This window comes from Salvelinus sp. IW2-2015, linkage group LG30, assembly GCF_002910315.2.
Source record: "Salvelinus sp. IW2-2015 linkage group LG30, ASM291031v2, whole genome shotgun sequence".
In the NCBI taxonomy this organism is placed as follows: domain Eukaryota; kingdom Metazoa; phylum Chordata; class Actinopteri; order Salmoniformes; family Salmonidae; genus Salvelinus; species Salvelinus sp. IW2-2015.
The window spans coordinates 11,716,783-11,729,562 of NC_036869.1; the positions used below are offsets into that span (position 1 = coordinate 11,716,783).

Below are 12,780 nucleotides of genomic sequence, written 5' to 3' on the forward strand. Positions count from 1 at the left end.
TGGAGGGGAGAGATGGATGGGAGAGATGGAAGGGGTAGATAGAGAGACGGAGGGGAGAGATGGAGATGGAGTGGAGAGATGTAGGGGAGAGATGGAGGTACTCACCTAAAAAGCCCACATGCCACTGGTTGAGAGAAGTTGTCATTGTTTTTGGGCAGAATTATGTGAGGTTTTATGTGTTGTTGGAGGTGCATCTTGGTCAGTTTAGCTCAGAAAATGCCGCACTAGTCATTTTGCCGGCATAGGTGGCAGCCTAATCCTGCCTAATGAGCGTGCTGGCCTTGCTCCCACCTCATAAACAATCTCACATTGGATAGGCATGTAAGTGGTTATTTACCTGAGGGGGAAATTAAGTTGTTTGTGAACTTGCAGAGATCTCTTAGTTATTATTGATTATCAGTATAGATAAAAGTAGTATCACCTGGTGTGAGTGACATCTTACATGTTATCCTTCTTTTGAAGTTCTGTAATTCATTTCAACTTTAGTGTTCAAGGATGGAAGACTCAAACTATTATTATGGATGTAGATCATTTGGTGTGCAAAATGAGAAACTAGAATGAATCATCCATATTTGAGAGGCTGCTGCTCAGACTAGCCCATGTATTCTGTCTGGTTGTCCCTCTCCACAGAGTGAGGTCTTTAGCCTAGACAAACACATTCTGAAGGAAAGGTTACTGTAAATTATAATGAAGTGACGTCCCTATCAGGGCTGGCTCATTAGTGTCTGACTATCTGTGAATATTGTTTACTAGATTGCTTTATTTTACCTCTGCAATTGATGAATCAATTTACTGTGTCGTCACATTCTAGTATTAATCACTGCATTGTAATAGAGAAGGAAATGAAATTATTAGTGTCACGTATGCTCCCTCTCCTGCCTCTAGGTCACCAGGCTGCTCGTTATGGTGCACACCTGTCACCAGCGTTACGCGCACCAGCGCCTCATGACACTCACCTGCACTCAATCACCTCCTTGATTATCTTCCCTATATACGTCACTCCCCTTGGTTCCTTCCCCAGGCGTTATTGTTTCTGTTTCAGTTTCATGTCTGTGCGTTGTTCGTGTTTCTTGTTTTGTATTATGTTTCATTTATTGATTAAATCACTCACTCCCTGAACTTGCTTCCTGACTCTCAGCACAGATTGTTACAATTAGAAATACATTTACAGTACCAGTCAAAAGTTTGGACATGCCTACTCATTCCAGGGTTTTTCTTTATTTTTACTAGTTTCTACGTTGTAGAATAATAGGGAAGACAAGGTGAGTGCTACCATCAGTCCTGTGTCATGCCAACAGTAAAGCATCCTGAGACCATTCATGTGTGGGGTTGCTTCTCAGCCAAGGGGAGTGGCTCACTCACAATTTTGCCTTACAGAACCACAGACTATGAAATAAAGACTGGTTACCAACGACATCCTCGAGAGGCAATTTCTCCAACCATCCAGAACAGTTTGGTGAACGAACAATGCACTTTTCCAAGCAGAGAGGAGCAACCTTGCACTATTAAGGCAAAAGTGATAATAATCTGGCTGGGAACAACAACTTCAAAATTTGTGGGGTCCATGGCCAGGCAACTCCCAGACCTTAAGTCCCAATTGAGTAAACTTGTGGTTCAATCCCAAAGAGGCGGGTGGACTAACAAAAAACCCCACAAATTCTGCAACCACTCCAACATTGATTTATGCTAAGAGGGGCTTGCCATCAGTCAGGATGTGGCCCAAGAAGTTAATTGACAGCATGCCAAGGGGTGGGATTGCAGAGGTCTTGAAAAAGAAGGGTCAACACTGCAAATATTGACTCTTTGCATCAACCTCATGTAATTGTCAATAAAAGCCTTTGACACWTATGAAATGCTTGTAATTATACMTCAGTATTCCATAGTAACATCTGACAAAAATATCTAAAGACACTGAAGCAGCAAACTTTGTGGAAATTCATATTTGTGTCATTCTCAAAACTTTTGGCCACGACTGTACAATGTAGAAAATATGCAAAATAAAGAAAAACCCTTGAATGAGTAGGTGTGTCCAAACTGTTGACTGGTACTTTACACGATGCCGTGACGATGAGAGAAGTATTAGGTTACTGAACCATGCAGTTCTAACGATATGATCAGGCTAACTAACTACGCACACATGCACGCACGCAACGCACGCACGTACACACATACACACACACACACACACACACACACACACAGACTGATCGTTAACAATAGCGAGTCGGGCTAATTAACCTTTTCAAGAATGGATGAAAATGAGTTATTTCCAATAGGTTAACTTTGATATTTGTTTTCCAATAAAGGGGTGTAATCTTTATTCTCTCTCTAAAGTAGCAAGAGGGATGGCTTTGTAAATAACTGTCACGCCACCACAGAGCCTCTCTATGACTGGAGACATATATATGACGATGGCCTAATGATCAGAGACTAGATGTGATGTGCATTTGACCACCTGTATAACTGATAAAGATGTTACACTAGCATATTCCTCTCTGAGGTAGTCGAACCTCCCGATCTCCCCTACTGTGTTACTGTGTGGGACTCATTTCCAATCTTCTCCTCTCCTCCTACAGCAGAGCAGACAGCCTTCAATTTACACCGTGTGTGTGTGTTTTTCTAGTTTCCTCCTCTCTCTCACGGTGAGAACAAGAACAATTTTCTCCGTGGGAGATGGCGGTGCCTGCTTGGGCTCCAGGATATCAGGGCTAGATTAGGATGATGGATTACAGGGAACACTGGTAACTACTCTCACTAACCCTACCTCCCATCACAGCACTATGGTACTGAGACCTGAGACAACCTCACTCCCACCAGCTCACTGAGAGGCTGGGTTTCAATACTCTTACGTGGTTTCCTCTCCTATCCTTTAACAGTGTTTCCCAACTCCGGTCCTCCAGTACCCCCAACCGTACATCTTTTTGCTGTAGCCCTGGACAAACACACCTCATTCAACTTGTCAAGGCTTGATGATTAGTTGACAAGTAGAATCCGGTGTGCTTGTCCGGGGCCGCGATGAAAACGATGGGGCTACTCAAGGACCGGACTTGGGAAATACTGCTTTATGATATTGGGCTATTAGATTACCATGATTGATTTACAGGGATCTCTGGAAACTACTGTGGGGCTGGGTTTCTATACTCTAAAGTTGCTTCCTCTCCTCRTCCTCCATTCCTTCATCTGCAGTTCTGATAGGAACATTACAGGGAGCAGTGGAAAGAACTGCCACCCACTACGGCACTGGGACAATTATGGGGTTTCTCTCATCATGTCACATTAGAACAGTGGAATCTGATTCATTAGATCCACTTGATTTAGTTTCAAAGTAAATTGAACTGTAATCAAGTCAGTTGTGACACTACGTTACATTGACAGGTGTCTGTGCGCTATTTTATGATCGTTTAGCGACTTAGATGTCCTGCTGTTCCAGTTTAACCGTTGCTTCATGCTCAGTCTCTGTTTGTGTTTAATTAATAGGCCCCAATTTTGAAGTAGAATCATTTGAAACTCTTCGATAACATAGTATCAAGTCATTTGAATGAAGCTCCACTGATAGCATACCTTTTAATGAACAACTGCATTGTATCTCATTAATATATATGTGTGAGGTGTGTGTGTGTGTACAGTTGGAAGTCGGGACAGTGTACATACACTTAGGTTGGAGTCATAAAAACTAATTTTTCAACCACTCCACAAATTTCTTGTTAACAAACTATAGTTTTGGCAAGTCGGTTAAAGACATCTACTTTGCATGACACAAGTCATTTTTCCAACAATTGTTTCCAACAGATTATTTCACTTATAATTCACTGTATCACAATTCCAGTGGGTCAGAAGTTTACATACACTAAGTTGACCTTTGCCTTTAAACAGCTTGGAAAATTCCAGAAAATGATGGCATGGCTTTAGAAGCTTCTGATGAGGCTAATTGACATCATTTGAGTCAATTGGAGGTGTACCTGTGGATGTATTTTAAGATCTATGTTCAAACTCAGTGCCTCTTTGCTTGACAACATGGGAAAATCAAAAAAAAAATTGTAGACCTCCACAAGTCTGGTTCATCCTTTGGAGCAATTTTCAAATGCCTGAAGGTACCACGTTCATTCGTACAAACAATAGTACGCAAGTATAAACACCATGAGACCACGCAGCTGTCATACCGCTCAGGAAGGAGACGCGTTCTGTCTCCTAGAGATGAACGTACTTTGGTGCTTAAAGTGCAAATAAATTCCAGAACAACAGCAAAGGACCTTGTGAAGATGCTGGAGGTAACAGGTACAACAGTATCTATATCCACAGTAAAACGAGTCCTATATCGACATAACCTGAAAAACCGCTCAGCAAGGAAGAAGCCACTGCTCCAAAACCGCTTATATAAGCCAGACTACGGTTTGCAAATGCACATGGGGACAAAGATCGTGCTTTTTGGAGAAATGTCCTCTGGTCTGATGAAACAGAAATGGAACTGTTTGGCCATAATGACCACCAGAACACCATCCCAACCATGAAGCACGGGAGTGGCAGCATCATATTGTGGGGGTGCTTCGCTGCAGGAGGGACTGGTGCTCTTCACAAAATAGATAGCATCATGAGGGAGGAAAAGTATGTGGATATATTGAAGCAAAATCTCAAGACATCAGTCAGGAAGTTAAAGCTTGGTCGCAAATGGGTCTTCCAAATGGACAATGACCCCAGGCATACTTCCAAAGTTGTGGCAAAATGGCTTAAGGACGACAAAGATCAAGTTATTGGATTGGCCATCATCAGCATTGAACTCAATCCTATAGAACATTTGTGGCCAGAACTGAAAAATCGTGTGCGAGCAAGGAGGCCTACAAACCTGACTCAGTTACACCAGCTCTGTCAGGAGGAATGGGCCAAAATTCACCCAACTTACTGTGGGAAGCTTGTGGAAGGCTAACCGAAACATTTGACCCAAGTTAAACAAATTAAAGGCAATGCTACCAAATACTAATTGAGTGTATGTAAACTTCTGACCCACTGGGAATGTGATGAAATAAATAAATGATGAAATAAATAATTCTCTCTACTATTATTCTGACATTTCACTTTCTTAAAATAAAGTGGTGATCCTAACTGACCTAAGACAGGGAATTTTTACTAGGATTAAATGTCCTAAAATGATTAAAACTGAGTTTAAATGTATTTGGCTAAGACCCGCTCCACTACAGCCCTGTCAATGTTAATGGTGGCCTGTTCGGCACTCCTTTTCCTGTAGTCCACGATCAGCTCCTTTGTCTTGCTCACACTGAGGGAGAGGTTGTTGTCTTGGCACTACACTGCCAGGTCTCTGACCTCCTCCCTATAGGCCGTTTCATCGTTGTCGATGATCAGGCCTACCACTGTCAGCATACTTAATGTGTTGGAGTCATGTTTGACCACACAGCCGTGGGTGAACCAGGAGCGCATGCATTTTATTTTCCAATGATTGCACGTTAGTCAGTAAAACGGATGGCAGTGGGAGTTTACTCGCTCGCGTACGGTTTCTCAGAAGTCAGCCCGACCTGCGCTTCATTTTCCTCCGTCTTTTCTTCACGTAAATAACGGGGATTTGGCCCTGTTCCTGAGAAAGCAGTATATCCTTTGCGTCGGACTTATTAAAGGAAAAAGCTTCTTCCAGTTCGAGGTGAATAATCACTGTTCTGATGTCCAGAAGTTATTTTTGGTCGTAAGAATGGTACCATCAACATTATTCACAAAATAATTAAAATAATAAGTTACAAACAATGCAAAAAAACAAACAAATTAGCACAGTTGGTTAGGAGCATGTAAAACGTCAGCTATCTTCTTTGGCGCCATCTTACCACAACACAACTGATTGACTCAAATGCATTAAGAAGGAAAGAAATTCCACAAATTAACTTTTAACAAGGCACACCTGTTAATTTAAATGCATTCCAGGTGTCTACCTCATGAAGCTGGTTGAGAGAATGCCAAGAGTGTGCAAAGCTGTCATCAAGGCAAAAGGTGGCTATTCTGAAGAATCTCAAATATATTTGGATTTAACACTCTTTTGGTTACTACGTGATTCCATATGTGTTATTTCATAGTTTTGATGTATTCACTATTATTCTACGATGTAGAAAACAGTCAAAATAAAGAAAAACCATTGAATGAGTAGGTGTGTCTCAACTTTTGACTGGTACTGTATATATACTATTTATATATGTTTCTTTATTATTTTCCCCTAACCTTACCACCCCTCCCCTAATTGGAGTAAACTAATGGACAACAACACTTATGCTTCTACTTCCAGCTTATACATACTATATACATTTTACAGACACAGTATATTTTACCATAGTTATATTTTGTTTGTTTTTAGTCCCATCCTTCAGCTCCACTCAACCCCTCCCATCTTTCTCTGAACAGCATCCAGTTTTGATTTCTATTTGCCATATATAACTGTGCTGTGATGTTTCACAAAAGTTCTGAACCTTTCTATTCTCATAGTTTCTACAGATTGTAAATTAAAGATACAATTTTTGCTAAGAGTATTATTATATTATTGATCGATTGACTATGACTTTTCAAATCACCCAGCAGTGCTATTTGCAGAGTTAGCTCCAGGTAAGTGTTGCAATTCTAAAGTCATTCCTGAACCTGCGACCAAAAACAAGCTCAATATGGGCAGTACCAAAACAAATTATCTAATGATTCTGTCTCTTCACAGCAAAATCTGCAGAGCTGGGATGGTTGTATCCCCCATATATATAACATTCTATTGGTTGCAAGAATTGTGTATTATAATTTTATTGAAAAACTAAGTATAGTCACTATTAGTTTTATGAATTATGCTCAATGGTACCCTGATTTAAAGCGTAACTTCTCTGACTGATCTGTTGTCCTCTGTCGGTTCCAGGGTTTGCTGACGTCAGGCGTGGAGTTTGAGTCCCTGCCTGCCACCCTGTCTCTCCCTGCGGAGTCTGGGCTCTACCCCGTCACCCTGGTGGGGGTCCCACGCACCGCAGGCAACATCAACGTCAACGGTGAGTCCAGCACAACTTTACCCTTACAAATGAACACTGRTTACACAGGAAAGAGCATCATTGAAATGGAAATGGCTTCCTCCCTGACAACTTACTTTTACGAAATACAAAGATTGGTTATTAATAGGCGTTCTTTTGATTAAATTATCAGTCATTTTGGGACAAATCATYTGCAGATTTTTCACTAAAATMTAAAAACATTGATGTGTGCCYTGACGACCYGCAGACAGACCCCATGTTCTCTGCCTCCATCTTTAAACAGGTTAAACGAGGACAAAGAGACATGTCAGTTAATCTCAGCTTTGTTAACCTCAGTAGCTTGGGATATTAGGGTAGCTTTAATTRCTATGGTCTACATAGTCATTGAGTCTTAATCTTGCACCACAGTAATTGCCTGTAATTTTGTCCCCATGGTTAAGACAAGTGACTTGATTGTCTTTCTCCAGAGGATGGGGTGGGGGTTAATTGTGTGTGTGTGGTTAATAGAGGAGGGTCTCAGATTGTGTTGTAAACCTTTCTGATGTCACAACAGGAGCGCCAACTATAAACCAACCAAGACTCACAGCTCTGTTTCTCCCATTTATATTCCATTAATAGGTTAGACTGTTTTCAACAGAGGATGATTGGGTAGAAATCCTTTATAAGTGTGTTCTCAATGTCACCCTTCGTAGAATGGAGAAAAGTTATTGCAGTGCTTGTTAGTCCTTGGTTTTTTAGMGCACTGACTTTTACCTCTCCTTTACTCTCCTGTCTGTAGGCTACCACACGTCAGTGTTCGGTGTGACCAGTGACTGTCTCCTGGAGGGTCTACCCAGTGTGAAGACCAGTGGCTGTATGGTGGAGGTCATTCCATCATTACCCCGTCTCCAGCTCAGCACCTCTCTACCACGGTGAGACACCCTCTGCCCTAAACTCCTAAAAACTGCACCTGATGGAGCATCCAGCTAGGGAGTGGTAGGTACTTTGCTTAGTCAGAGCCACTTTAAAATGAGTGACTGGTAGTGGGGTTTCTGGACCAAAAACACAACAAGCTCCCAACCGCATCTTGATACTTTTAGTCGGTGATAATTCACAGCCGCGGTCCCTTGACAGGCTGTTATCTTCACAGGCTCTTTTCTGCAAGGCAGTCGTCCCTCCCTCCGCTATGGCTTTCTTTCTTCTTCCAGCTACTTTTAAATGACCCACTGATACCTAAGAGGAACAGCTATGGAACCTGCTGGGACCTCTGTAATTACTAAGAACTTAAGTCATCGTTTACACCTTGATAATTACAGGTTCTGTATCTTAGTAGTGAGAGAATGTTGGATAGATAGATAGATATATATGCTTTCTCTTCAGCCTAGTCGCTTGCTGCTGGACAATAACATTACAATAGACATCATTCTGAGACTGACTGTTGTGTTGGTTCCAGTACCCAACAGGGTCAGATAGCTTTAGTAATAGCACGTGGACAATTGAAATCCAATGCTCTAGATTGAGTTTTTATTCAYTTTGAAGTAATAACTAACATGGTAGGGACTAAATGGACCTCTATGTTCAAATCGCCACCTGTCTTGTTCCTCTATGATTTGGCCGCTCAGCTTACCTCAGTACGTCATTGTGCCCTGTTCAGAATAGGACCTTGCTGTGCTCATCCCAATCGTACTCTTTAGCTGTGATCTCTCTCTCTCTCCATCCTCTCTTTCTTTTGTATCTCTTTTTCTTTCACTTCTGGTTCCCCTTCCCAATAGCCCGGGCCGTGTGCCTTTCTTTATTTGTGTGTGTGCGTGCTTGCTTGCGCTCACGTTCAAGATATCTTATAAGATATTAAGATCGTGTGTGTGTGTAGATTTGCATGCAGTGCAGTGGCCAACATCAAGACTCAAAGTTCCAGACCCCCTGTGGAGCAGTGTGTCTAGACACACTATATGAATAACTTTAAAAAAGTTGAAATCGGCTACATAGAGCGAGGTCATGCTCAATGTCGATGAATTGATTGATATGTTGGCCCACCCCTCCAGTCAATAAAACACGTCTCTCGCGATCTGAAGACATGTCTTTAACCCTTAACCGCCTGTGTGTCTCTCCAGGTCTGAAGTAGTGCTGAGCGATTKATGTTTTTTGAGGTCGGTTGGGTTTTGAATAAATAAAAAATAAATCACGTTTTTCGTTTAGATTATTTTTCAAACATTAAATGCACGATACATTATGTGGGTTGAATGCTGTAACACAGYATAAAACAATGAATAAAAAGCCATGATGGTAGTGACTCATTTCTGCTGATCACTTATTAACCAGCKGTTATTCACATTACTTTAATCAAATATTTCACCTGTTGTGTATATTATTACATTTGTTTTATTTGACTATTATTTATTCCAAGTCATCATCTCATCTCTACAGAGCTGCTGCCTATACTGTCTGACAAAATCACAATTTTGTAGTTCTTCAGAGTAAATGAGGCTTTTATGACTGCTGAATACCAACTATGATCATCTATTTTCAGGTAGAGATATCTCACGAAGCAACTGCTCTCTATCCCCCTCGATCGCGCGTCTTCTGTCTTCTGTTTCTTCTCCTTCTCTTTCCCACACTAACCTAATGTAGCAGGCTTAAAAGAAACACAAACTGGACAAGTAGGCGCGCAATGAATTATGGACATTGTAGTTACCACGTTTTCTGCTCTAAACTATTTAGAATATTGTCCTGTTGGAAACTACAACTCCCTACTACATCGCACAGTTCGGGCTTAATCTAAATATCTCTAGAGAAACTGTGCATGGAGCTCAAAAAAAAAAACAGATTGAAATGGAAAATGTAAAAAGAAATATTATTTTTTAATAATAATTCAATTATTTAAATAATTGAAACAATGTCGGTCAATTAGTTGTTTAGAAAATGAAAATGAACCAACATTTCGGTTAATCGCTCAGCGCTGTCTGAAGACATGTCTTAACCCTTACCCTCCTGTATCCCCCTCCAGGTCAGCCCACCCCCTCCGGCCCTCTAAAGAGGAGTTGTCCAGCAGTGTGTCTGTTCAGCTCTTTAACGGAGAGACACAGCGGCTGACCATCACTCTGGAGAACATCGGCGCTGAAGACTTGGAGACACTGGAGGTCACCTCCAAGACCTGCAATACCAAAGGTCAGGGTTCAGAAAACACGCACGCACGCACYCACACACACACACACACACACCGTTTTTAAACCAGTGTTTCCTTTCATGTACTCTCCCTCCATCTGTCTCTCTCTCTCCCCCTCTCTCACTGTCTGTCTCGCCCTCTCTCCCCTGGTGACTCTTCCTGTCCTCTCGGCAGCGTTGGAGATCACTAGTCGTTGTCTTTTGGTTTGTTCAATACCTGCTGGCATCCCCCAAGCTCTGCAGTTTCTTTGTCTCGCTCTCTCTTTCTCTCTCTTTCTTTCCCTCTCTCTCTCTCTCTCTCTCTCTCTGTACCTCTCTCTCTCTCTCTGTGTACCTCTCTCTCTCTCTGCGTAATGTGTACCTCTCTTCTGTGTAACTTCTCTCTCTCTCTTTCCCTTCTCCCTCTCTCTCTCTCTCCTCCTCTCTCTCTTGTACTCTCTCCTCTCCTCTCCTCTCTCTCTCGATCTCTCTCTCTCTCTCTCTCTCTCCCTCTCTCCTCCTCTCTCTCTCCTCTCTTCTCTCTCTCTCTCTCTCTCTCCTCTCTCCTCTCTCTCTCTCTCTCTCTCTCTCTCTTCTCTCTCTCTCTTCTCTCTCTCTCTCTCCCTCTCTTCTCTTTCCTCCCTCTCTCTCTTTGTGTACCTCGCTCTGTGTACTTCTCTCTCTCTCTCTCTTTCCCTCTCTCTATGTACCTCTCTCTCTCTCTCTGTGTACCTCTCTCTGTCTACTTCTCTCTCTCTCTCTCTGTCTGTCTCTCTCTCTCTTGCTCTGTGTGTGTGTGTCAATTCAATGGGTTTTATTGACATGGGAAACAGATGTTAACATTGCAAAAACAAGTGAAGTAGATAATATACAAAAGTGAAATAAACAATAAAAATGAACAGTAAACATTACTCACTGAAGTTCCAAAAGAATAAAGACATTACAAATGTCATATTATGTGTATATACAGTGTTATAACGATGTATAAATGGTTAAAGTACAAAAGGCAAAATAAATAAAAACATAAATATGGGTTGTATTTACAAGGATGTTTGTTCTTCACTGGTTGACATTTTCTTGTGGTCACAGGTCACAAATCTTGCTGCTGTGATGGCACACTGTGGTATTTCACCCAGTAGATATCGGAGTTTATCAAAATCGTTTATTTTTATTTTTATTATTTGTGGATCTGTGTAATCTGAGGGAAATAGGTGTCTCTAATATGGTCATACATTGGGCAGGAGGTTAAGAAGTGCAGCTCAGTTTCCACCTCATTTTGTGGGCAGTGTGTCTTCTCTTGAGAGCCAGGTCTGCCTACGGTGGCCTTTCTCAAGAGCAAGGCTAAGAGCAAGGCTAAGAGTCTGTACGTGTATGTTTTTGCTGTTAGTTCTTTGATATAGGGCCAAAAAGAATAGAGGAGTGGTTTACCCATACATCTCAGTTTTCGATAGATTATTCTTTGTGTTGTTTGTTTAGTGTTTTCCAATTTTCCCAGAAGTGGTTAGAGTCTCTGGATTCTTCATTTACATTGATCTGATTTATGACGTGCTGTTCTTTCTCCATGGCATTTCTGTATTGTTTTAGTGATTCACCATAGTGAAGGCGTAGACTCAGGTTTTCCGGGTCTCTGTGTTTTTGGTTGGACAGGTTTCTCAATTTCTTTCTTAGATTTTTACGTTCTTCATCAATCCATTTGTCATTGTTGTTCATTTTCTTTGGTTTTCTATATGCGTTTTTTTTTTTTTTTGATAGGGATGCTGAGGTCACATATACTGTTAAGATTTTCTACTGCCATGTTTACACCTTCACTGTTACAGTGGAACGTTTTGTCTAGGAAGCTGTCTAAAAGGGATTGAATTTGTTGTTGSCTAATTGTTTTTTGGTAGGTTTCCAAACTACATTCCTTCCATCTATATCATTAATTAATATCACTCAGTTCCTTTGGCTTTGATGCCTCATGATTGAGTATTGCTCTGTTCAAGTAGACTGTGATTTTGCTGTGATCTGATAGGGGTGTTAGTGGGCTGACTGTGAACGCTCTGAGAGACTCTGGGTTGAGGTCAGTGATAAAGTAGTCTTCAGTACTACTGCCAAGAGATGAGCTATAGGTGTACCTACCATAGGAGTTCCATCTAAGCCTACCATTGACTATGTACATACCCAGCGTGCGACAGAGCTGCAGGAGTTGTGACCCGTTTTTGTTGGTTATGTTGTCGTAGTTGTGCCTAGGGGGGTCTATACGGGGGAGGGAATGCTGTCACCTCCAGGCAGGTCTCTCTCTCTCTCTCTCTCTCGCTCTCTCGCTCTCTCGCTCTCTCGCTCTCTCGCTCTCTGTCTCTCTCTGTCTCGCTGTATCTCAATTGAATTCAATTCAATTTGCATTATTGGCATGACGTAACAGTGTACATATTGCCAAAGCTTATTTACAATATAAAATTAAATCAAAATTGTCAATGGGACAACAGTAACAACAATAACCAAGTGTCAGAATAACCATACATTCAACAATAACAATAAACATACAGTAGAGTACATGTGCAGGTTGATTGGTCTGGCAGACACTGTCCCTCAACTTATGGCAGGCAGCAATGTAGTGCGCTGCCAACCCACAGCTCTCTGCGTCCTCCCCCAACAGGACATAAGCCTGTCCTCTCTTGCGAGCCAGGTTTCG

The 12,780-nt window shown here is 41.7% G+C and overlaps 1 protein-coding gene across 1 annotated transcript in view; it reads left to right on the forward strand.

Annotated features, from left to right (window-relative positions):
* LOC111955136 (trafficking protein particle complex subunit 9) overlaps positions 1-12,780 on the forward strand; it is a 150,157-nt gene that overhangs the window by 82,031 nt on the left and 55,346 nt on the right. The window contains exons 16-18 of the mRNA XM_070436029.1: positions 6,884-7,010; positions 7,768-7,900; positions 9,973-10,133. Coding sequence (XP_070292130.1) covers positions 6,884-7,010; positions 7,768-7,900; positions 9,973-10,133 — 421 coding nt within the window. The remainder of the gene's footprint in view (positions 1-6,883; positions 7,011-7,767; positions 7,901-9,972; positions 10,134-12,780) is intronic.